This window comes from Carassius auratus, chromosome 49 (assembly GCF_003368295.1).
Source record: "Carassius auratus strain Wakin chromosome 49, ASM336829v1, whole genome shotgun sequence".
Taxonomy (NCBI): Eukaryota; Metazoa; Chordata; class Actinopteri; order Cypriniformes; family Cyprinidae; genus Carassius; species Carassius auratus.
In genome coordinates, this window is record NC_039291.1 from 12376422 (window position 1) to 12404012 (window position 27591).

Below are 27591 nucleotides of genomic sequence, written 5' to 3' on the forward strand. Positions count from 1 at the left end.
AGCGTGTGTGTGTGTGTGTGTGTGTGTGTATATATATATATATATATATATATATATATATATATATATATATATATATATATACTTATTTTATTTTTTTAGATATATCATTATTATTTTAGCAATTCTGATTGACTAAACATAATAATTTACAGCCATTATTGCTAATTATTTTCATTGCTATTATTCTTTTTATGGTGGGGTCAAAATATTAGCAAATATTATACAAAACTAAGCTACTGTCTAGATGAAAAAAACACTTGTAACCTGATTTGATTCATGTGTATAGCGTCTGTCTGGTCACTGAACTTTACTACTTCTCTGTCCGTCAGCTTCTCGTTATATATTCCAGCTCAGGAAGCTTAATTCAATCCATCAGGCAACCCCCTCCCCTCCTCATTCTGTTTCTATCTCTCTCCCTCCTGTTTTTGCAACCGGTCTTCATCAATCTCAAACTCTGTCTAATTATCGTTAGCCTCCACTGAGCGAGTGCAACATTTTCTCTAAAGGAAGCTGAAGAGTCATGGATGGTCTCTGAGGATACATTGAGCCCTTTATTCCCTGGGTACACTTTGTGTTTGGTGACTAATAGTCCTGTTTTACGGCTTCACTTGCAGTGTTGTGGTAAAGTCTCTGAACCCTGCCATTGATCCTCTTGCGCTGCAGATTTACGAGACACTCCACTGTGACTGTCTAGCAGACAGTGGCTGCCACATTACCCTCATATTGAGCGAAATGGATACACTTTGTAACCTCAATATGTTAAAAACCAAACAAATGTGCAGTTAAACTGATCTGCCATTAGAGTTATCAGATATAGCCACACCTGTATAAAGATAATGAGGAAATCATTTGACCAGTGATGTCATCTTCATCTGATGCCACCCTGTCTTGCTATAGACATTAATTTTCCCTTTTCACACAATTTTTTGAAACAGTCACCACTTAAATTAGAGCTTACATAAGCTTGATCAATCGGTCAAGTCATCAGGCATCAAGATTAATTATTTGATTTAAAATGTTGGACCATTTTAGAGCACTATACAAACTAATCATGCAGTTTATTGAATTTGTACTGCAAGTATTAGCAGGTCACAATGGACTGCTAGTTAGCTAATCATCCTGCAATCAGCTTGTCATATAGTGCGTTTTCTTTTCTTTCTTTTTTTCTTCTCTAAAGAAGTCTTCTATGCTCACCAAAGATTGCTTTTTTTAATCAATTTATTTTATATATAGTTTTAATTAAAAACATTTAAAACAGTATACTGTGAAATATTTGTAGAACAAAAATGTTTATGCTCCTTAATATTTTTGATTAATAGAAATTTCAAACGAACAGCATTTATTTAAAACACAAACTTTTATCATATTATAAATGTTTTTTTTTTATGTTTATATATATATAAATATATGCTGTATATATATATATAATTATTAAAAAAAAACAAAACAGCAGTTTATTTATTTTATTTATTTTTTTGCTACTTTTTTAGTCTGCCACATGGATTTCTGTTTCCATTTTTTATTTTGAATGTGTCTATAAATGCGATTAGAAAGGTTTTGACTATTAACACTCACTTTGTCTCTATTATGTACCTGTTAAGAGCTTTTTATTGCTGTCGTTCTCACTGCTGTCGTTTCTTCCTCTCCTTTCTGCTCCCTCTTTGTCATTCTGTCATTGTATCATGTCTTGTCTGCTTGTCTTCTCACTGTCCTCTCATTGTTCCTGTACCTAGACCTAGTGAACCAGTTCTGTGAGCAGGTCCTGAACTTCTTGTTTTGTCCCTACTCTCCTGCCATAGCCCCGTCCTCCCCTGGTGTTGACTCCGTACCCTTGCAGCGAACAGGAAGTCAGAATGCCACAGGGACATTTCCCAGAGGTGGCTACTCGTCCGGTCAGGGCGCCAATTACACGGATACTTACCGCACCTTGCCGTACTGCTCATCAGTGGAGTCTCCCTACAGCAAGTCTGGCCCTGCCCTGCCACCTGAGGGCAACCTGGCCCGCTCGCCCTCCATTGACAGCATTCAGAAAGATCCCAGGTGAGTCTGCATGCCCATTGGACCCCTTTCATAGTCACAGTAAATATGCCTGACAAATGTAAATGACAAATGTATATACATCGAACAAATCTGAGCTGGAAGAGCAACTGCTGAAAGGGTTTTTTTAAGGGATTGTGGGTGTCACTTTGTGCAAAATATTTGACAGTCTTTGCATTTGTATTAAGGTGAAATGTATTTATTTATCTATTTTTATTCAAGTTTTAGTTTAATGTTTTGGTGTCTCTTTTTTGTTTTGATGTTGTTGTTTTTATTTTAATTTAGGTTCTTCATTTCTATTTCTATTTTTTTTCTTCTTTTGCTTTAGGTTTTATTTTAATTTTAGTCTACGTGCTGTTCAAAAGTTTAAGTTTGGTAAGTTTTTTAAGTTTTTTAAAAGAAGTCTGTTACAGTATGTTCACCAAGGGTAAATTTGTTAGGTCGAAAAAAATACAGTAACATTGTGAAATGATTTTAATATATTATACAATGTTATTTATTCTTGTGATGGCAAAGCTGAATTACTGCAGTCTTCAGTGTCACATGATCCTTCAGAGATCATTATAATACACATTTAGAAAGTCTATCAGGGTAAAAACCTATTCAGGGTCCTCAGTAAACATTTGATCGTGACATAAATGAGAGGGAAGTCATTTTGTAGCAATAATGGAATAAAATAAGGTATTAAAAATAAATATTTTAGCAGGTGATACACTGTTTCCCTCGATTATGATTCTGTCTTAGATGGCTTCTAAGCAGAAACAGGCAAATTGCTTTTTGTATTTATTTGCATTGATTTAGAGTGAGATATCGGGCTAAAATAGACTGTTTTGGAAGTATGTGGTTTATTGCACGGAAATCAACAGAAATACTGGTACATTTCTCAGGATGATGATATTTCTAAAGCCCCACGCTGATTATAGATATGTTTCCTCCAAACGTCTGCTACACAGACAAGCATGATCATAGAAAACATGAAAGGGAACATAGTCGATTTATTTTTTTCTTTTAAGATTTCTGTTTCAAATAAATACTGTCCTTTGAACTTTCTATTCATCAAAGAATAGGGGGGGGGTGATTGTTTCAACAAAAACATTAAGCATATTAGACTTATTTTCAACATTAATAATAAGAAGAAATATTTCTTGAAAATTAAATATTAACATAGAAAACTGGAATTTTAAATTGCAATAACTGACAATATTTTATTGTGTTTTTAATCAAATAAATGCATCTCTGGTGAGCATAAGATACTTTTTTATACAATATTTAGAAAGTCTAAATACTTACTCCACATTAAAAAAAATGATAATATTTTTTAGCATATTTTACTGCTTCTGTGGCTCTGTTCTGTTGGATGTATTATTTGATAGATTCTGCATTGCTAATGTGTTATTTATGGTTGTTAGGCAATGCTTGGTGGTTGCTAAGGTTTTTAGAATTATTAGTTACTAATCAGTTGCTAAGGTGTTCTGCGTGGTTACTAAGGTACTCTTTGTGATATCATTGTATTGCTATACAATTGCTATGGTGTTTACAAGGGCATTAATAATAGAACATCTCTTTGTGGCAAACCATACGATTTTACATATAATTCATGTCCAGTGTACAAATTGAGGAATGAGATACGAGAGTCGCTAACCTAACCGTAAGTATGAAAACATAATAACTGTGACACTTGGCTTAGCAAACACCATTACTTTAGAATTGGCTACTGGTGGCTGGGGGTATTAGACTGACATATAAAACACTATAAATAATACTTATTCTTCACAACTTTTTGTAAAAACACACCAGATACACATAAGCCATCATTTTAATATTTTGGTCACACTTTATTTGGGGACAAATTCTTCCTATTATCTAACAATTAACTACATCTTTTGCCTCAGTACACTCTTAATTTGCTGCTTATTAATAGTTAGTAAGGTAGTTGTTAAGTTTAGTTTTGCGGCAGGGTTAAGGGATTTAGAATACAGTCATGCAGAATAAGGCATTAATATGTGCTTTATAGGTATTAATAAACAGCCAATGCGCTAGTAGTATACATGCTAATAAGCAACTATACTACTATACTATAACTATCAATATTTCTGTAATGTTTATCAATATTTGTCAGGTTTTCCTTTGTTTTCACACTTTCTCTCAGTACCGCTTAATTATAACACATGATTTATTTTTAAAGGAGTCATTGATATGTGTGATAGTATTAATTAAGTCAATAAAAGCGTTTATTTTCATCCATCAACATTTTTCTAATTGTCCTTTGTTTGAATTCACGCTTTCTTTCAGTGGCAGTCAATTATAACACTATTTATTTTTAAAGGAATTGTTGATACGTGTGAAAGTATAAAAAAAATTATAATTTCCATTTTTCAACGATAAGACATCGTTGATCACATGTTGCCATTCTAGAAAGCAGCTCCTCATCTGCTCAGTGTTACAGCGCTCCTGGAAAACTAGGCAGCAAATAATAATTGTGAGTTGTGGTGACATGCACTGGCTCTCATGCGCTCATGCTTGGGCTTATACAGGCTACTGCAGTGGTGCTGTTTAGTGTTAGTCTCTGCAGAGCTCAAGACTACATACTATTAGTGTGGGAGATGTTACTATCAAATGGTACAAGCTGCTCATAATGTAAAGCAGCTGAAGTCAAGCAACTAAAAATTATGTGGCTATAACAAAAAGGACACTAAAGCCATTTAAGGAGTCAGTATAGATTTTATAAGTAATATAGGTATTATTTAGCATCTTACTTCCTAAACTTTTGTTTAGTTTATTTACAGCAATTCAGTCTAGATTATCAAGAGAACGTTTAGGCATAGCATGTTCTGTTCAATCCCAAAATCAACATTAATAGCCAAACAGACAACTTTACGGTATATGCTGATGAACATGGAATGTCTCCTCATATAGATATCTGATACAGATTCTCTTTGATCTTTATTGTGCACTTTTATAGATTGGAGGGAGTGTATTTGTTTGAATAGCATCAGCACTTGGAGCAGAATGAGTGTGTGTGCTCTTTAGTCTGAGTGTGATTCATGTAAAGGCAAGGCTGTGCCTGGAGTCATTGAGTCTGAATGGAACGCAACTTGGACCACCCACTTTTCCCAAAGAATTTTTCCCTTTAATTTATTCTACATAGGGAATAAAAAATTGAAAAAAATATATATATATAAAGAGAGCCAAGATTAAAAATGCATTCAAAATTATTTGAAAATAGAAGACTGTACAATATTGCTGCAGGTGACTATATAGTATGCAAAGAAGATATTTGCCAAAAGAGTAATATGTCTGAATTTATTCAAAAAACAGTATCCCATGAGGCTACGAGAGAGCAGTCAATCGATACAGCTGTCACTGTAGGTCACAATGACAATATTAGCATGGCTGATGTAGTACATCTAAATTTCATACTATATAGAACATACTTTTTTAAGTATAAAAATAGCCAAATAGCCAATGACTTAAACACTAAATGGCACTTGTTCTTTTATGTGACAAAATTTTAGCTCGCTCTCTGGAGAAAACGGCTTATTTAATAGTATTTTGTGTATATTTTCCTGGGTGATAATAAGCTGTAAGTGGGTTGTGACTCTAATGAAGGCTATTTCTGCTCTGTTCTGGTGTTTCCTCCCTAGAGATGAAGGGATGAGGGAGGACAGGTATGCTAACCACACACTGCTACAAGTGCTGCAGCTCATAATAAGTTTAGACATCCTCAGCCCACGGCAAGTGTAAAGCACTGCTAAAAAGTGGGTTTTGTATAAATTTGTAAGGGCAAAGTATGTCCTTGGGTGAAACGCTAAACTATTAAAAATCACAAAAAGACAGTCTTTGACCTTTCCACCTGAACGCTGCACATGGTACAACCTGAACCGTAAGCAACAAAGTGCAATACTGACAGCGATGTGTAACAGTGCAAAGTGTCCAATTGTTACCAAAAAGTCATCCATAACTACCACAACCAGTTGCCTCAAAACTTAGACTTATCTTAGACAGGTGTTTGGGAGTTGTGATCCATGTATGTGAAATCTGTCAATGACACGTTGAGATTAAAAACAAATAGTGCATTAGCAAGTTATTAACGTTCATCATGCGTCTAAAAATATGATTCGATCACTCAGTAAACCGTCAAACACAGCACATCGGGGCCGTGATGCTTGGCACAAGGCTTTGCGAAAAAATCTTTGCAAGACGTTATCGTATTACAGTTGCTGATGTGGTGCGATAAACAGAGTTATGAGCCATCTGCAGTGTGAGTGAACATGGAAGAAGAAAGGAAACTGAGGGATGAAGATAAATGAGTGTGATTGAATGGGGGTTATTGATTTGTCAGCGTATAGCGCTGGAGAGAATAAGGAATTCCCTTCGGAAAATAAAGGGGTCTGCCCTTCCCCTTTCCCCTTCTGTTGATCAAAGCTAAGGTGCAAACCTCTTTTTCGACACAGTTATTATTACCAGGGCACCAAGGAGATCGGCTTTGTTTTAATGTAGAGGTGCACTCGAGTGTAGTCCTTGCCCACTCAAGGACAAAAACATGCTTCTGCATTGGCATATACAAATGCACACTGTGATTTACAGAAAGCAATTTATGACACTCAGACGTGAGGAAGGCGATCCTATAAGATACTCAATAAATACTAAATACTCAATTTATAATCTACAAAACACCAGCATTACAACAAAATGACCACTGCGACTATATTATGATAATATACTGCAATAATATTAAGCATGAAGTCATCATTTACTGTGGTCAAAAACTGAGACGCAGATGGCATCTGTAGCATTCCTATGAAACGAAGAAAGAACAAGTCAATATGAGAGACATAAAAGTGGCGCCAGTTTCAGATTCCTGGCTGGCTGGACATAACTGGTTGATCAGCTAAGACGAGCCTGATCAGCAAAAGAAAAGATCAGAATCCACTTAAAATCAGCCTGCAATATCAGCAATGACTAGGCTGGAAGACCAGCTTAAGCCAAAATAATTCTTTGACAGATTTGATTGTTACGAAATACCAACAGTTACTGACTGTTGTTATCTGGATGTGCTTTATATGAACTTAGTCTGTGCATTAGTGGTTGGGATTTTTTATAATATAATATAATAAAGCGAGTGTCTTTATTAGTGGGTCATTCACTCAACCGAATCATTGAAAAACACTGATTCATTGAAGAGCTCTTATAATAGTTAATAGTCAAATCATGCATGAACCTGATTAGTTTTAAAACCCTGATTTCAGGAACAAAAGATTTGTCCCAAAATGATTCATTCATTCATTCATTCATTCATAAGCAACCAGTCATTGAATCATTCATTCAACCACTTCATTCAAAAACAATCATTCATTCAGTAGCTCCACTACTGCGTGTTCTTCTGAAATGCTTGACGGTCCTGCTCTGGATTTGTTTGGAGCTAATTATTTGGATTTGTCTTCTTTTAATGTGATGTTGATTAAAAAAAAATCACTTTCACATTTGGTTTGAGTATGAGCATAACTTTGAGTTCCCTTACTTTTAGAACAGAGATAGAAAAAGGTGGTTGTTATGCATCGGAAACACATGGCTCAGGTTTATAAGTGCCTCCAATATAGAATAAAACGCTGGAGACTCATGGCCTCTACCCCAGCCATGCTATCATTAACCTAACCTTGACTTGACTTGATAAATACCCATTCAGTGTTTTCCTTCACGAAGACTTATAGACAGCTGCGTCTGTGACCCTGAGTGCGTCATTGCTCTCACATCTATGTTCAGATCAGTCTCTTGAGAAACCTCTGGTATGAAGATGTTGATAGCGAAACAGAACAGCACATGTGATGCACTGTATTGTTATAAATGATGCTTTTACTACAGCATGTGGTTACTTTGCAATGCAGGAATGCAATTGACATTGACACAGTGTAAAGGTGGGTTTATCCTGTGTTAACGTACAGTTAGGAACATTATGCATGCATCACTCCAGTGTGACTCAAGTGCTTTATAATGAAAATTGAAGACCTTGGGGTTTGTTCGCAATAACCATGCAAGCAGCAGCTTTTGTTGGTGCATTCATTGCTGTTTGGGTTTTTATTTATTTATTTTTGTAGTATGGGTAGCAAAGAGTTTTTCAGTGTTGTCAAATGTTGTCATATATGGGGAGACGGCTTTTTTTTTATTTTTCATCCCATCTGCACCTGGTGTTTATTGTAATTACTGTGTCTGTCAAATGTTCCATTAGCTGGTTTGAGCTGATGTTATTGTGAATGCATGTTCTGTTTTACTTTCTCCTTTCTCATTATTAAAAGTGATTATGATTGTTTTAAGGGTTGTAGAGTCATCTGGGATTTGTAAATAAAACCGACCCAATCATCGGTGTAATAGATGCTGGACGCAGCCGATAAGCTGGGTGGTCTTAACCATTTAGTGATCCTGAAAGGTATCCGAACACTTAAGCCACACACTAAAGCCCCGTTCACACCAAGAACGATAACTATAAAGATAACTGTAAAGATAACTATAAAGATAATGATATTAGCGTCCACACCAGCGAACGATATCGTCTGTTTATTCTGAGCGCACGTGCGTCTGCCGCTTTAAATCCTCGAGCTCGTTACAGCAGGATGGATTCTGATTGGATGTCAATGTTTATATCGTTCATCAGCTAGAAAAAAATCGTTCTGAAAATGATTCCAACGATACCGTTTATCTATGCCTTTATCGTTATAGTTGTAGTGTGGACTGCTATTCTTTAATATTGAGAACGATTTTTAGAACTATATCTTTATCGTTATCTTTATACTTCAAAATGTAATTTCATTTGTTTTAGCAAGTTATCAATCCAAGCAGCATTTGCAAACAAATTATGCTAGTGTCCATTCTTCTATCTTAAAAGGATAGTTCACCCAAAAATGAAAATTATTCCATCATTTGTCATTTTTTCTGTAGAACATGAAAAGTGAATTTGAGTGGGGTCTTTTTCTGTTTTTTTTTTCGTTTCTCAATCAAATCAGTGGTCACCAAACATTTTCTTTTGTGTTACACAGAGCAAAGAAAGTCATACGTGCTTAAAATGTATTTTATTTTTACCTTTTAAGTTAACACAAACTTGGAGGTGATCCAGCAGCTAAAGAATGTCCAGATATAGTTAGTAGGGGTGTAACGATACGCGTATTCGTATTGAACCGTTCGGTACGACGCTTTCGGTTCGGTACGCGGTACGCATTATGTATACCGAACGGTTCGTTGGAGTAATTAATTATATTTGAAAAAAAAAAAAAAGAGAGAGAGAGAAATATAATGATATGCGTTCAACAAGGTAGCCCAATAACCCAAACAACGTAACAGGCAACGCCCCTGACACTCCCGAAGAAGAAAAAAACACCATCTTATATGTTTATGTTAGGCTACTCAGCAGGCGCTCGCTCACTCAGTACGCGCTGAAGGCTCGTTGCAAAATAGCCAATGCGTTTAACAGACTAGAAATGAGAAGATCCTCCAATAACCAACAGGTCTGGTGTTTGGGTGCACTTTGGATTCCCTTTAAGCTATAATGGTGATGGCAAGAGAGTGGTGGATAAAAAAACAACTGTATGTCGCATCTGCAACATGACAGGGTACACCAGCGGGAATAAAAAAAAAAAAAAAAAAAACACCAGCGGAAATATCTGGGATATATGCGTCAGTACTATCTGGGAAAAGACGAAAAAAAGGAGAAACATGCACGCAGCAAACTATCCCTGCAGCATTTAGAAACTATAGCTTACAGGGAATCCAACCCAAACACCAGACCTGTTGGTTATTTTAGGATCTTATATTTCTGGTCTGTTAAAGGCATTCGACATTTTGCAACGAGCCTTCAGCGCGTGCTGAGTGAGCGAGCGCCTTAGGGGCCGTTCACATATCGTGCCTAAAAACGCATGGAAAACGCTAAGCGCGTCTTTCTCCTCCTTTCCAAAGCGCTCGGGCAGAAGCGCTCATGAGGCGTCTGTCTTTGCTAAGCAACAATGACGTGCTCTCTCCATGAGACGCGGAAATTTCAGCGAAGGATAAATGGATTTGCAGCTCTAAAAATCGCTTGCAGTAGCTCTGCTACTAAATTTATTTCAAAATTGCAATCCATATACAACTATGATCAGCTGATCCTTCATCTTGGCTGAGCTCTCAACGTTGTTACGGGAAAGGATGAAGCTGATTGGTTAGTTCTTGTCACATGACCCGCGGTGCGCTTGCGGCATTCTGAAAAGTTGAGATGTTTTTACATTTTGCTGTATCTAAAACGTATCGAACCGAACCGAACCGAACCGTGACATCAGTGTATCGTATCGAACCGAACCGTGAATTTTGTGAACCGTTACACCCCTAATAGTTAGCATAATTTTATAGTTTAAACACTTTCAAATATTATATTTTTCTTATACACTCATTTCATTTAGCTTCAGAAGAAATTGATTCATCAACAAGTCATTCATCAACATTTTTAAGTTTACACACTTGAACATTTTTCCTTTGAACAAAATAAAAAAAGGTTTTGCATACAGATGCAAAGTTGTCATAACAATTTCCATTCCCATGGATCCCCGAAAACAACTAAAAGCACTGTATTTTGCATGCCAGACCAGTAGATGGCGATGTAACTATGTAAAGAAACACTACAAGCATGTGCATGATATAGGCATTTTCACAAATTCAAGTTATTTACACATCGATAATGCTATTATTTTCAAAAACTTGCAATTTGAAGGTTTTCTTTTTTAGGTGAAAATAGTGCTTTGTAAAAGCTTCCTGGGAGAATGTTCATTTTTAGGTGGAGTATCAACATAAAAAGTGTTCTGGGGACACTGAAATTTTGATTGAGATCCACACTTTGAAGCTTGTGTGGTTGAGCATTGAGTATGGTATAGTGTTTATGAGTGCTACTTGAGTGCTCTGTATTCAGTGAAGTAAAGTGAAGTTTGCATGGATTCCTGGAACAGACAGACAGTGAGTGAGTGAATCGATGAATGTAACAAGCTATGTGGTACTCAAGGTTAGTGCACAGCGCTGGTTGTGTCAGATACTTAAAGATAATTACATTGACATTCCATCAGTGTCTGGTTGGATAAATGCAAAAATGCTATCATATCTTTAATGTTTAATATTACGTTCTCTGAGGTGCCGTGTTTAGGGCTTTTTTGATCATTCTTGTGTTTGGTTGCTAAGATCAAAAAGGTGACGTTGTCCTGACAGTGTCTCAAACCAAATCAAGCATTCAAAATTTCATTTTGCTGTTATGTGTTAAATTCCCTTCAGAATCGCTGTGTCTGAAATTGCTCCCTGTTCCCTATATAGTGCACTGACATACATTACATAGGGAATAGTGAAAGAGTGAATTTGAATTGACACTTAAATTAAACTCAGAACATCACATAGTGATGAAATTGTCACAATGAAATCATGAGATTGGCAAGCATTTTTTTAAAATACGTATTTATTTATTTAATAAAATATATAAATTATGTAATAATGTGATTTAAACTGCGTAGTCTGTAAATCAGTCAAACGTGCATCAATATTACAAGTGTTTTGGGGTAATTTTCATAAAATTGCACTTATTTTATTGCCATTTACATTAGAAAAGATCAAAAGCCTGTCGGACGAAATGTCCATGACAACAGTTGATGGTTTTAAGGCGGGGCTTTCGGTAAAGGGTCACAACTAATTTTAAGGTCCTTAATAATTTTTTGTTTAAATAATTTTTTTTTTTTTTTAATTTAAACACCCAGTAATATTACAGAGTATGTAAAACATATTATTTATTCAGGTGGTGGGAATTTTTTTTTTTTTTTTTTTTTGTGGAAGCAATTTTCATTTAGAAATTACTATTAAATTTCACAAATAATTACAAATATATGGCAAATAACACTGAATTAACAGTGACATTTTGAAGTCTAAAGAAAAAAAAAAATCCTTGTAAAATATACTCCAGTAATATTTGTTTAATTTGCAGCTTCAGAAAAAAATTTTTTTGGTTCTGTATATTATTTTGTTTGTTTTCATTTGTTCAGTGTACTCTATTCAGCATATTTCTAGTTGCACAAACAAGCCGCAACCAGCAAATATAGAAACGCTGATTGCGTCTTGAGCCTGAAAATTGCGGGAGTTGATTAGTCCTGATTGCGAGGAGCTTAGTAAAAAGGACGGCAAACACATGGTGGTGTTTACCACCATCTAATGCGATTAATCTGTTTGAAAGATGGGGTTTGATTCTTTCATCTACAGTTTCAGAAATCATTCAGTCTGTCCTCTCTCTCTCTCTCTTTCTCTCTCTCTCTCTCTCTCTTCAATACATTTGTTTATAAACCTATAATTGTACACAAATAATGTAATGCTTGTTTTGCTCTGTTGTGATTCAATTAACTAATACTACTCAAGTCCTAACAACCTATACAGCGATTACTGGATGACATTAAGTGCTCTTGACCAATTCGTTTTATATATGTCTGTTAGTATGAACATGGATGACCTCAAGCCGTGTATATAGTGTAACCACTACTAGCAAATTCATTTTTCTCAATTTTAAAATGGTCTTACTTTCTAAATTGTAAGTGCAATTGTCACAACTGTTTTATGTGACATCATGTCTGCAATCTAGTAATTCACCTAGATCATTTAATGCGTGCTTTAAAACCTAGACTAGTTATTGTGTCAGTAAACTGGCTAATGCCACTAAAGTCAAAGCCTTTCTTCATTGTTTTCTTTTATTTTCCAATGCCAAGAAAGAACAAGAATATACAAGGATGTGTATTGTAATAATGTAAAGTGAGTGCAATCAGAGCAGCAAATAAATGGCTTGCAATCAGCTGTCTCAACGAACATACAGTAAACGCGAGAATAAAAACGTTTTCTTTGCCACAAAAGAGGGCAAACCTTATTTTCTTTGCCTTTATTTATCTTAGACAGCTTTCTGAAATTGGCCATCATCTCTCCCAAAGGATGAGGCATAAAACCAGACTCTTCAGGGGGGAAACGTGAGGATCCATTTGTAAACTCAGGTGGGGCTATTTGCTGAAGCCTGTAGCTCATCTCTGGATTGAGGCTCTGCAGTCTTTTTCCAGGAGCTGCTAATGTTTTCAAAGGTCTTCTTCATCAAATCTTTGACCTGCCTCGAAATGAAAAGCAAATGTTTGCCGCAACGTTGCCGTGCACGTACACAGACATACTTGAGTCACCTCTCTCTTGATTTGTTCTGCTCATATTGCATCCATTCCCTCATCACTGCCCTTGTTGTTTTGTATTGTGAAAAGTGCTGTACAAATAAACTTGAATTGAATCGTTGTGGTTTTGGTGTGCCACGTGGCAGTTGAGTCAACAGCGCAGCATCTAACACTTAAACCCACGTTGCTAAAGTCCTGCGGTTCTCATTACTTCACCCGCAGAACTACAATCCTGTCTTTGACGCCAAAAGGGTCAGTCGTTTGAATAAGCCTTCTGGAAGTCAGACAAGGACATTTACATCAGCGTAATACTCGGCACTGCTAGGAAGGCTAGCGGAGCTGCTTCTGTCGGACGTGGGCAAAAGTCTCTGCGGGATGAAGAATTCTGCAGTGACAATCAAGTTGTGCATGCTGTGTGACATATTCTCGCTGTTTTCTTGCACACACCAACACAAATACACACACACATGAATGCTAATATGATGTGACTTCAGCAAGCTGTGTGCTACATAACCGAAGCTAATCCATAATGCATTTATCCCTGCGGGTTATTGACTTAGCATGTGAATCAAGCCAGAAGACTGTCCCAACTCCACTTCAGGGTATTACACTCAAATACTATCTACCCGACAACCTTTAATTCACGCTCATCACTTCAGTAACGGCATTATGAGGGCAAAAGCACTCCGAACTCAAGAGCAGAAATAGCCCTGACTTTTAGTCAGCAAATTACTCCAAAAAATGTCAAGCAAACCTTTTCATAGTACTTTTGGCTTGTTTTGCAGTGCAAAATATTTATACATTTATAGATCAAGAGAAATTTACTTGAAAATTACATATCATGAGTTATTTTCAGAGATTTTATTTTATTATTCTTTTAATCATTTGGCTTTGTGTGTGTGTGTGTGTGTGTGTGTGTGTGTGTGTGTGTGTTAAAGGAATAGTCACCCAAAAATACCACCATCTTCTCACTACAGTTCCTCTTTTACCAAAATTATGAAAAAGTCAGGAATAGAAAATTATTACAAATATTCAAATCAGATGTCAGAATCAGAATACGTAGTTCATGCTTTAAAAACAATGTCAGTCAAAATATAATAGACAACTTGCTGTTCCCATCAGGAAACAACATGCTGAACGATGTTTAATAACCCGGCAAAGTTTTTTAATTAGATGCTTTAATTAAATTCTTTCCAGCATAGAGTGTGAAATACTTCAGTTAGTTCCCTGATCATTCTGATTCAGTTTCAGTTGAATAAAGAACAAATTTATACTCACAAGCATTATGTATTATGTATGTTGCCATTTCTGACAGACAGCATGTTGAAGCCGCTCAGGTCTCCACTTTCTTCTTCTCAGAAAGCAATTATGTAGTCAAAACATCCGGTAGTGTGGGTTTTCCCTCTGGACCTCTTATCCTCATAAATACTTTTGTTTGTTTTACACATTATTTTTTTGACAGAAATCAGTGGTGTAATATTCACATCATGTGGATTTGAAAACAAATGGATTGTACGGTAATAATGACTTTAAATCTTTAAATATATAGACATAGAAAATTATTTTTAAATAGTTTTTACTGTTTTTGATCAAATAAATGCAGCCTTGGTAAGTGTAAACTACTTTTTCAGAAACTTTTTTTTTCTGTTGCAGCAAATTAAAGGTGAACAAGGAGAACACAGGAAACAGGTTGTGGTGCATATCACATGTTGCCATGCACGCCCCTTCAAAACCTTAATCATAAACATACACACACCTGATTACATTGTAAAATTGTGACGCCATTAACACAAACACAATATAGCCACCTGGTTATTGCTCTTTGGTAAATTGCGTACCCTTTAAAATCCATCACACTGCAATGAAGAAGATTTGCAAATGTATGCATGCATATCAAATATAACCTTTAGCTAGCTTAAGGGAAGGGAATGCAGTAGCTTCTCCCTGGTACTGTGCTCGCGCAGTCTAATCCCCCTATAACTACATTTGAACAATCCTGTTTCTGCAGGACTGCCTGCGTCTTGCGGCATGTTATTAATGCATTGGCTTTGATCATATTTTTGGTGCTGTTTGGCTGCTAAGTACCTGTGTGAGGTTTCTTTTTTGGAGTCATCTTGTTCCCTTTTGATGTTTGTTGGCTTGTTCTGTTCTCAATCAGCGTTTGAGCATCACAGGTGTATCTGAGGTCTCTGTTTGTCAGTATGGAATCTGTCAGGTCAGGACGCTGTCTGCATCCAGGAGATTTGAGATGGGAGACAGATAGTGTGGTACTGACCGCTGTCCATATGGTCCTCCGGCAGCTCGTCTCATCAGAGACACCGCTGTGATTGAGCAAATCCCAAAGCACAGGGCAACAAGAGGGGAATGCATCTGTCTCTGTGTTAACAGTACTTGAATAATAACAGAACACTGACACATTTACACACACAGGCACTTGAAGTCATTAACTTATGTGCCTACTACTATGCATATAATATGCTAATTTTATGACCTGCTTTAGACAGTAGAGATTCAGGTGTTAATGTGAAGGTGCAGCTTGTGAAATGAAGAACATTTGAAGAGTCATTAAGATATCATTTGTAGCTGTCAGGTACAACGTGGCATCAAAGCATCTTGCAGTGACTGGAAATTGGCCTTTTCACATGGCTTGCATCAACATTGCCCAGTGCATTAAACTATATTGAGGGAAGTATCAAATTATGGCACAACCCGAGTATGCAAATGATACTTATCAAGCTACAAATAATTTAAAGTAGTTAAACTACAGTAAAACTGATTTAAGAAGTAATGAGCTTAAAGTTTGATACTTATAGGAAATATTTATTGAGATAATGGTTTCTGAAGGATCATGTGATTTTGAAAACTGGAGCAATACTTTAGCTGCTCAAAATTCAGTTTTGCTTTCATTGGAATAAATTACATTTTAATAGATGTTAAAATACAAAACAGTTATTTTAAATTTGTGATGTTTCACAGTATCTGTGTTTTGCTGTTTTGTTCGAAACCTTAAAAAAGTGTGAAGTATATTGATTAATTTGAACAGGCAGATGGAGCAATAAACTAACTTGTTTAGAGAATGATAAATAAAAGCTTTTAAAAAATCAGAAATTCTCAGGCTTTTGTTGTGATAGATATATTTAATTGAAGTTTAAAAATGGTTCATTGTCTGTATCTTACCTGTATCTAATCTGTTCATTCATTCATTCATTGTGCTTGAATCATTTTTTGAACTGGTTCATTTAGAAGAGTAGAACAGTTCAGATGAACCAATTTACTAAAAATGAATTGAACTTCCAAATGCTACACATTTGAGAGGATAAATTAGAAAAGCATACTTGGTTATTGGGAAGTTGATATTTTTTCCACAGCAGCTTTGCTACTTTTTTGCTAATGAAAAATGTAGGTAGGTTTGTAATGTCTCTGCTTTTTACTGGTGCCATTGTTGTTAAAATGCAATTGTAGGTCTGAATCCCCTTGTTTTTTTGTGCCACAGTGATGAACAGCTTCCTTTTCACTCCGGTTCCTTATCTCAACCACTTCTAGACCTCAGTGACTGCACATAAGACACAGCTCACATGTATAGCACGTGTCTGTCATATATCATACATCAGATAACAGTTAGTCAGTCACAACTACACTGGACGCAGCTCAAGCTACTGGCTTGGAGTCCCAGAGCCTCAGATATCACATTCACTGAGCCTTTGGACTGATGTCTGTTCTTTCTCTTTTCTTCCTGTATGCTTTGAGTTGTCACATTATTTAGGCCAAACCCAACTAGTCATAACTCTGTCTGGGCCGCTGAGGATTGTGTCGTCAACACCCCAGAACCGAAGCAGCCATTTTGATCCATTTATCAGTTCACAATTTCTATAAAAAGTATTTTCCCTTGGTTAATCAATATAATGAAATTGACACATTTACTACTGGACACATTAGCTATTGATGCAGTATGCATAATTTGAAAGTTTTGTTGTGTACTTGAAATGCTAGTCTCAAATCTTCTGACTTTTTACAGTCTAGCTGATTTCTTTTGAGTCGGTTTGAGTCGCTGGTGTAATATTGTTTGTTTGTCTTGCTGTCTCTGAAAATAGATTGAACTCTAAATGGCAGTAAAAATGTTATATGGCATCTCTTGTGGTGTCCCCAGAAGCGTTACCTCTTTTCCTGCAGTTGTGTGCACTTTACTGAAGAGCAGAGCAAGAAGAGGCTGCTGTTGACAAGAGTGTTACACACTGATACACTGGAATGAACTTTAGCTGTCCTGTGTTTGGCCTTGCTTTTGTTCTGTAGGAAGACTTTTTTTTTTTTTTTTGGCACAATCTGGTTTTGTTTATATATCTAAAGTGTTCTGGTTAGTTGGGGTCACTATAATAAATTTATGTGATACCGGTTATATGCAGTTATATATATATATTGCCATGGGTCAGTATTGAATATTTAGTTGTGTATGCAAATTTAATTTTCAATTACCTTCTAATTCTCACTTTAAATTTAAAATAAATTATTTAAAAGCACTTATAATTTATATATAATAATTTAAGATAAATATCATAAAGAGCAAATCTCACAATTAAAGTAGAATATTTAATTTTTTACACTACTGTTTAAAGGGTTGGGTTTGTCAAGTTTTGTTGTTGTTGTTGTTGTTGTTTATAAAAAATGTTATGCTCACAAAGTCTGTATTTATTTGATCAAAATACAGTATATTTTTCTGTATTTTCAGCAGCCATTACGCCAGTCTTCAGTGTCACATAATCCTTCAGAAATCATTCTAATTGATGATTAATACGATGATTTGCCGTTTAATAAACATTTGTTATTTGTGTTTTTCTGGTAAATTTGATCAATGTAATGCATCCTTGCTGAATTAAATTAGTAATTTCTTAACACAAAATTACCTCACTTGTTGAGCCCAAAAGTTTGAACAGTCGCACGTTTAAACTAGAATATAATTTTAATATCAGCCATAACACAAAAACAATTACCTGCTTGTTGACTAGAATTTGAATATTGTTTGATTCCCACTTTCATGCGTTAGATTGTTTTAAATTACATGCCTGGTTTAATGTAATCCTGTGTTATTTTGTTCCACACTGCATTGTTCATATGCACTGTTATTAATGCATTGGCTTTGATCATATTTTTGGTGCTGTTTGGCTTCTAAGTTCATGCATATATCACAAAAAAACAGTTTAAACTGACCTTCTGTCTTTTAGGAACTTTGAGGCAGTTTGTAATTGACCGTCATTTGCTAAACAAGTCGTTGTTACATTCTACACTAAAACAGTGCAGGGTTGTGACTAGCGTGAAACATTGCCTTTACTTTACTTACCCATTAAAGCGGGGTTAAGCGTAGTGTGCAAAGCCTTATGTTGATATAGACATTTTTCTGGCTAATCTTGTTGGACATCAGAGAGAACTTGTGAAGAATGTTTAAGTTTTGGATTATCTCTGTGTGATTTGCATTTAAAAGAGGTGGAATCATGAATTAAACATCTCCTCATCCCTCCCCTACGCTCTCGCTCTCTGTTTGTCATCTACCTTAGAGTTCATTCAAAACAAACAGAGAAAGAAAACCACACAAAAATCTCCTAGAACATGTATTGATGGATCACTCGTTTTGAGAGGCAGCATTCATCTTTTTCCTTTCACACTTTCCCTTGCATTATCTGTGTAGGAGTTTCTGGAAGGTTCTCTGTCCGTGGTACAATTGTTCATGCTGTAGTGATGATCTCATGCAGGTTTTGTATCTGCACAGCTCTGGAAACGTTTCACTGATAAGTTGTGATAGGTTGTGATCTGGCACAATATGGCTGGAGTAAGGTGAGACTTTATCCCATGCACAGTGCTAATGTGTGTTTTTTTTAGGGGTTTTATATATAAGACTTGGAATAGTACAATAGGACATTAAGTCATTTTCATCTAATTGCAGTTCCCATGGGAGCCTGTTGCATGGTCATGTTGAAATGGAGATTTATTGGATGGGATTTTTTTCAGCGCTGTTTTCTCACTGAATGCATGCTGGGACAAATAGATTGCATCGCAGCTTTAAGCCAACTTCAGATCTTGCGGAAGCTACAAAATCCATTCCCACAGGCCACTTTTAGCAAAGATCTATAGTGGAAACGGACGTCTATAGACTTCACCTGATCCCTTGGATAGAACTTTCTGGTCGCATCAGGTCTACTTAATAGAAAGTGTTTGTAAATACTGTGTGTATATGGTATATACACAGCAGAATGCTGTAAAATAGTGATTTTAAACAATATATATATATATGTGTGTGTGTGTGTGTGTGTGTGTGTGTGTGTGTGTGTGTGTGTGTGTGTGTATGTATATATATATATATATATATATATATATATATATATATATATATATATATATATATATATATATGTGTGTGTGTGTGTGTGTGTGTGTGTGTGTGTGTTTGTGTATATATTTATATTTTTTTAATACATATTAAATAATAACAATAATATATTGTATTTAAAATATATTATTATATTTTATATTATTATTTCATATTTATATCTTCTAAATAAGAAATATTAACTTTTTTGTTATAAAATGTATCTGTGTATATATATTTATCTCAGTTCACAGAAAAGTTATACATTTAAACAATATTACATACTATTCAACACAATTGCATACAGTTACTCATAATTATTAACAGTTTAAAATCTAATTTATACATTTGTACTCATAATTTTCTCCAGTATATCTGAAAACATAATGTTTACCCATGAAATTATGTCACACATTAGTCTTCCCTTCAGGCCATTTGGTGACTAAGGACCTGATGTAGACACCTGACTGTGCGCTTGATGAGCAAATAAGCAGTAGAGGCGTATTCCATCATTTGTGAATGTGTCTGTGTATATATTAGAATAATTAGTTGAACCTGACCTGTACCACCTATTCAGATATCAACTCCTACGCTCATTAGTGCAGATCCATTTTTAATTGGATACACTGTCTGATGAGCACTATATCACTGGGCTAACGGTGTCCACTCATCACCTTTGGATGTGTGAGTTTTCACATTGTCGCTTGATGTTTTCTCTGTATAAATAGGCTTTGCTTCAAATCTACTGATCACCCACGCCATGTTTCCACTGGTGCACACATTCCTGTCCACCTCTCGGTTTCCTCCATAATTGACATGTATGTCCTGGGACACGGTCTGACCTTAGAGCCTCTGAGGGAAGCGTCCCAAGGACAACTGTCATCTTTCATCACATGTGTCAGAGAGAATCGTACCCGGACGCAACTTTGAGCGATCCAGAACATCCTAACAAGCCCATCCACCATGGAGGCAATCTTCAGAGATTCAGGATATGGGGTTTCTCTGTCATTTACTCCCTTACATGATCATTTCCATCAGTATTGTTGAGCTGCGAGTGATGGAGTAGATCTGACGCTCCAGAGACCCCAGAGATCGGCCATCTCAGGCTTTCAAAGACATTTATGTAATGTTTCATGCCAGATGCAGCCAGACCTCTAGATGTGTTTCCTTAAATATGCCTCTATTTAAAGTTGTCCTGTTGAGGGGATAGAGGAACATATGTATCTGTTGCTTTGACATAACGTTGCTCAGTTCTGCAGCAAATCAAGGTAATGAGCAGACTGCACACTTTTTACATTTTCAGTGCTAATTATGAGGAAAATGGCATCATTCAGTGCAATGTATTTGAATATGGAAATATGCGTCAAGTAACAGGCAAAAGTGTGGACACACTTGACTGAATATATGTTTCTTTATGCAAAAAAAGATTTTTTTTTTACATTTACAAAACTTTTTTGGTTGTAACATAATTCCTATACTTCCCTTGTCTTCTAGTTCAGAGTTTCAATGGCTAGTATTATTCTGAAATGTGCAAAATAATAATAAAGAATGAGGAAGTGTTTCTAAAATGATTGCTGCTATAAAATGATCAAATACCAAGAGAGTTTATGAACAAACATGTAAGTAAAGTTGATTTCAGGTCTGGGAAGGACAGATATTTGGAGTTCTGTAGCCTTTAATCTGTTGCATTTCCTGCAGGGACTCTGCAGTAGCAGGCCTTGTAATGAGCATCGGCAGTTCAGAAACTCAGTCGCACTGTTGCTTCAACCACCTCGCCTTTTAAAGCGAACAAAGGACTCATTGTGTGCCATGTCATCTCCTTTTGATGTGATGTCAGATTAATAATAATCGTGTGACAAAGGGTAACGACTTCTTGACAGGCTTTCGTTCCGCTCGTCTTTGCGCAGCCTAATTATTTCAGGTTTGATGGTGGGAAGTGGAGTTTGGACCTGTTCTGTCAACGTATTTGTTGCCGGTTACAGCCGAGCGAGCAAAGACACACCGGTCTTTAGAGACTGCTACTTCAGTTTCCTTCCCCAGTCATCTAGGCAGGGATTTATTAAAGTCATATCACCTGGGTAGCACCACTTAGTATGCAACATGGCATAGCACCCAGCTTAATTAAATTACTTGACAAGGAGTTTGACTCTTTAATTGTGTCACTATCTTCCTGATTTGAATAGGAAGATTGTTGGGGCCCTAGGTTAATTCAAGATCATAGCCTAATGAACCTGACAGGGTTTTGCTATCATGAAGCTGGCGTGCTGAATAGGGTGGAGATCTCTTTTGTTTGTTAGTTTGTGTATCCATTATTTTTACAACTTGTGGTGGTAGTCTAATTTTTATTGCAAAGTGAACTATTGAGTAATTAGTCTGGTTATCCTGAAGATTAATCCAGTATTATAAATTCTCTGTGCTTTTTACATTTTAAAAACTTAAAATAACTTTTTACTTTTTGAATATATTTTAAAATGTACTTTATTCCTGTCATGACAAAGCAAAATTTTCTGCATCATTAATTCCAGTCTATTATTATTACACTTACACTATTAATGATGGTTCTCATTATTATCAGTGTTGAAAAGTTTAGTAATTTTTGGGGGGAAATCATGACCTTTTTGTCAAGATTCTTTGATTAATAGGAAATTTAAAAGAACAGCATTTTTTAAACTACTGCCACTTTTTGCTTTATTTTTAATGCATCTCTGCTAAACTATATATATATACAATTTAAAATGTATTAAAATATAAATATTTCTTCAAAATATTATTGTCAGGCATGTCTCGTCAGTAAAGCCGGTTCTGTTATAAGCAGTAAATGTCCATCACCTGCTTTCAAATGGACCAGCACTTAATATACAGAGTCTTAGTTCGCTGACAAGTTATGCAATATTGCGTTCATAACCGCATGCGATTCATCTGCGATAATGAACGCGATATTGTGTAGCTTGTCAGCGAACTACTGCTCTGTCTATTAAGTGCCGCTGCATTTGAAAGCAGGTTTTACTAACGAGACATGCATGACAATCGCATGCGATAATGGTGCAGCCCTAGTTATAATGTATTTTAAACAAATAAATGCAGTCCAAGCATAATCTTTCGAAAACATAAAAAAAATCATAGGAAGGATGGCAGCATTTTTTTGGCACCATTAACCCGTATGATCATCTCTCTCATTACTTTCTGTGGTGCCACTGTGATGGAGTCTGGAGACTCTCTAAGGAACTCTACCCTGATAATTGCCTCATTTAAAATCAAATTCCACCCCTAGCTCTTGAGAAGAAATTTGATCATTACCCAGGAGATTTTTTTCCTATTTCAGAGGACATCAATTGATCACCATATCGTTTCTTTGGCTTCAAACTTATCAATAAATCAGGCCATCTGTGAAATGTAGCTGGACTCTTTATCTTATTAAAAAATGGGGGTTATTTCTACTGCTTCAGTACAACCAGCTGAATGCACTGTGTCTTAGTGATGGGAAGTTCTGATCATTTTACTGACTCGTTCAGCAAAATGAACAATTTTTTTTTTTGGTTACTTCCCTAACATGTTTACTAGTACTTATGCAAAAGTTGATCACACTACAAACTATAAAACTATAATGCTATAAGAAACAGAAAAGATGACGTGACAGCATTGGATAGAGAAATTAATTTACAAGCTTCCTTACAAACGTGTGCGTAGTCATTATTAGATATAGTGCTAAAGTCGCATTCGTGTGTGTGAGACATAGGAGCTGATGGCAGGGGGCGGTGGATATTTGTGGTGGTTACTTTTATCTTCCTGGACAGGTCGAAATTTACCTGGGCTGGCCTGGGTGAGACACTGTCGAAAATTAGAAAAGTGAAATTGTGAATGTCATGGGCTGTGAGGGTGAAATTATAATAGAGCAGTGTGTAACTCATGTAGGAGGAAATCACCTCACTGCCTCGAACTACAGAGTCCCTTTGACACTGTATGTATTGTGTAAGTCACTGTACTTCTTCCTCTGAATTCGTCAGTGTGGCCAACAGAATTCTTTTTGCAGAATTCATTATGTGTCTATGCCAGTTATTTACTGTTCCTTTGCCTTCTGGGACTGGTGTAGTTGTAAGACAATCAGACGAAGATATTGATTGAAGTGGGATAAATCAGCTTTGTCAATGAACTCTGAGTCTGACCGCAAACTGGCGTGAGATTAAATCAGCTTTATTCACTATGGCAGCTTTAAGTACTTGTATTAATGGCTTTAAATGCATAATGATGTTGCCTGGTGCCTGTAATTTAACTTAATGGCCATTAAAGGAATCACAGGGACAGTTTCACTTTACAGCACCTCTAGCTTACACTGCCATGATGATTATTTCTGAGACTCCATTAATAACATCTGCTAAAAATAATCCTTTGGCCAGGGGAAGGTGCAGGCCGTTGGATGGAGGCCATGACAACATCTGTCTGCCTGCATTAGCCACTGCCCATTGCCTTGCCAGCATTCGTCTTGGGTGGACCCATCACTCCCCAGATTTAATGGGTGTAGGACACTCATTGTGCAATCCTGCAATTCGGCAGCTGTTACCTGGGGCTGTGTTGTGATGATAAGGATTGTTTGAACACGGAAGGAGAAGCTAGATTTTTAGACAGCTTTGTTTTGAAGACTTCTTGTGTTGTCTCTGCCACTTTGACGCCCATTCACTTGTGTTTGTGCAGCTGCGAGAAAGCTGATGAATTTGTGGTTGACTGTGTCTCCTCAATCGCTGAATCATTGCATTTGTTGCAGTCTGAATAGATGTGTTTATGTTGAAGCATTTACACAATTTACATAATCCAGACACAATGCAATAAAAATGTTTGTCTGTCCATAGTGAATGTGAAATTGCTGCACTACACCATTCTATCACTGTCAGTCAGAAGATATGTATTGTGTAATGCAAGATTATGAAGAGCAGGACTTTGTAATGTAGTATTTAGTTGTTGTTTATGAGGGGCCGTACAAGCCATAATTCATTCTGGCACTCTCACACACACACATTCTCCATTCACATACATATATTCTTGCTTTCACACACATACATTCTCCATTCACATACATATATTCTTGCTTTCACACACATACATTCTCCATTCACATACATATATTCTTGCGTTCACACACATACATTCTCCTTACACATACATATATTCTTGCTTTCACACACATACATTCTCCATTCACATACATATATTTTTGCTTTCACACACATACAGTACATTCTCCATTCACATAAATATATTCTTTCTTTCACACACTTACATTCTCCATACACATACATATATTCTTGCTTTCGCACACTTACATTCTCCTTACACATACATATATTGTTGCTTTCACACACTTACATTCTCCTTACACATACATACATTTCTACTCTCTCTCACGCACATACATTCTCCTTTCACATACATATATTTCTACTCTCACACACATACATTTTCCTTGCACATACATACATTTCTACTCTTTCTCACACACATACATTTTCCTTACACATACATTTACTTCTATCTTTTTTGGTATCCATTACTTCCTGTTTAAGCAGGAAGTCATTCTCAGATCAGGAAATACATGTGGAAGACCTGATCAGCTCTCCCTCACAATTTTACAGTTATGCTATTCAAAGTCATCCTTTTTTCTTTTCAAGTACATATTTTAAGTTTTTAACTTGAGCATATCATAATGCAACCTATGTGTTTTACAGATCTGTGTACAAGTGTTAAGACACTGATTTTGATTGTATTAACAGGGCTTAATGCTAAATAAGTTTTCTACTGGTCCGGTTCGGCCAGTGGTTTAATTTTTTTTACTTGCCCTGGCAAAATTTTCACAGGACTTTCCACAATCAATCAATCAATCAATAAGACTTATTTTTTAATTGTTGACTGTAACATTGTATTGTAATAAATAATAACCATTTTGCACAAATAGGTACAATAGTTCAAAGATAAAACTAAAATAAACCATTCTTTTTCAGGCCTAACTATTCCAGTTAAGGATGCACTGATCAGGATTTTATTTATTTTACAATCAAATGAACCGATTCCCATTCTCATTGCCAATTAATTTAGTTCTTATTCTTTTTTCATTTTTACATTTATTAAATGTTTATTTTGCTCTGTTACTGGCCAAACTAACCTTGAGCAAACAAACAAACAATATATGCAACATGAAGCAAGTGCACAAAACAAAAACATCAGATGGGCTGAATTAATATTTTAATTATTACTATTTATTATTATTAGTTTGATTTCCTTAATTATATGTGTGTGTGTCTGCACTATGTTTGTACTTTCTGTACTGGAAGCTCCTGACGAAATTTCTTCTGTGTGTAAACACTTGGCAATAAAGCGCTTTCTGATTCCGATGAAAATGTTAATTCAATCTCTGACAGCAGGTGGCGCTTATAAAACACTAGTCTAGCACTGAGCTGCATGCAGAGCTGTGCAATTTAATAAATAAGTAAATAAAAATCTAAAAATAAATAAACCGCAATGAGTCTTGGGTTATTTAAATAATATAAAGATATCGCTGTCCCTAACTTGCTGCCTCCCACTTAATTCACTTCCTAAATTAAAAATAAAAATAAAAAAAATCCTTGGACGCTTATAATACGTCTATCTGGCAACATGACTGAGGCTAAGCTCGCGTCCTCAATCACAACTCGCTCAAATGACGAGGCCATGCAACCTTTTCACGATGATAATATTTATTTATGTATTTTTTAAAACCCAGATAGGTTGCTGAAATACTTCTGCGGCTGCCTTATTTACCTCAGCCATCCTGATCAAGACCTGTCACTGTGAGTCTGATCGCACCTAACCTGCCTTCCGTTTCCACTACACGCCTTCCGTTTCAACTAAACGCCTTCCGTTTCCACTATACTCTCTCTCGCATATACATACATATACTCTCTCTCGCACATACATACATTCTTCTCTTACATACATACATTCTATATATGTATGTGTGTATATGTATGTGAAAGGAGAATGTATGTGTGTGAGAGTAGAAATATATGTATGTCTGTATGTGTAAGGAGAATGTATAAGTGTGAAAGCAAAAATATATGTATTTGTAAGGAGAATGTATGTGTGTGTGAAAGCAAAAATATATGCATATGAAAGGAGAATGTATGTGTGTGTAAGAGTAGAAATGTATGCATGTGTAAGAAGAATGTAAGTGTGTGAAAGCAAGAATATATGTCTGTGAAAGGAGAATGTATGTGTGTGAGAGTAGAAATATATGTATGTCTGTATGTGTAAGGAGAATGTATAAGTGTGAAAGCAAAAATATATGTATTTGTAAGGAGAATGTATGTGTGTGTGAAAGCAAAAATATATGCATATGAAAGGAGAATGTATGTGTGTGTAAGAGTAGAAATGTATGCATGTGTAAGAAGAATGTAAGTGTGTGAAAGCACGAATATATGTATTCTGCAAAGTGTGCGAGAGTGCCAGAATGAATTAAGTCTTGTATGGCCCCTCATAGTTATGGCTATGCATTCAAGGCAATTAAGACTTTTAAATGTTAAATGTCATTATTGTTCAAATAAGTGATTTAAATGTTTTGTTGGAAACAAATCAGCAGTTTTGAAAAAAAGTGTGATCAGTTGTCGCTGGTGGTGCACATTTCTTAGTGCTCAAAGGTTTTTAATCAATGTAAATATATGAAAATAATGAGTTCTTTGAGTGGAATCTGACTCTCGATACTCAGTGCATTGTGTCAGCTTATTCTGTGAATTAATTTATAATTTTAGGATCTCGTAAACAGATTCATTGCATTACTCTTATTATCATTATTATTATGTAAACCTTTGGGTTTTTCCTCATAAGCTGTTGTTTGATAGTCTTTTTGCATGCAAGAACTCAGTCTGTGTGATTGTGATGTAAACTGACTCTGACGCTTGTGAAGATCTACATAAAACATAGTAGTTGTGGTGGCTGTTCTGCATGTGTGTGTGCGTGTATGTGCGTAGTTTTATGATCATGCATTGGCTTGCC

General features: G+C 35.9%; 1 protein-coding gene across 4 annotated transcripts in view; it reads left to right on the forward strand.

Annotated features, from left to right (window-relative positions):
- LOC113066243 (catenin delta-2-like) overlaps nt 1-27591 on the forward strand; it is a 291904-nt gene that overhangs the window by 192931 nt on the left and 71382 nt on the right. For all 4 annotated transcript variants that reach the window (XM_026238062.1, XM_026238064.1, XM_026238063.1 and 1 more), the window contains one exon: nt 1803-2043. In XM_026238062.1, coding sequence (XP_026093847.1) covers nt 1803-2043 — 241 coding nt within the window. The remainder of the gene's footprint in view (nt 1-1802; nt 2044-27591) is intronic.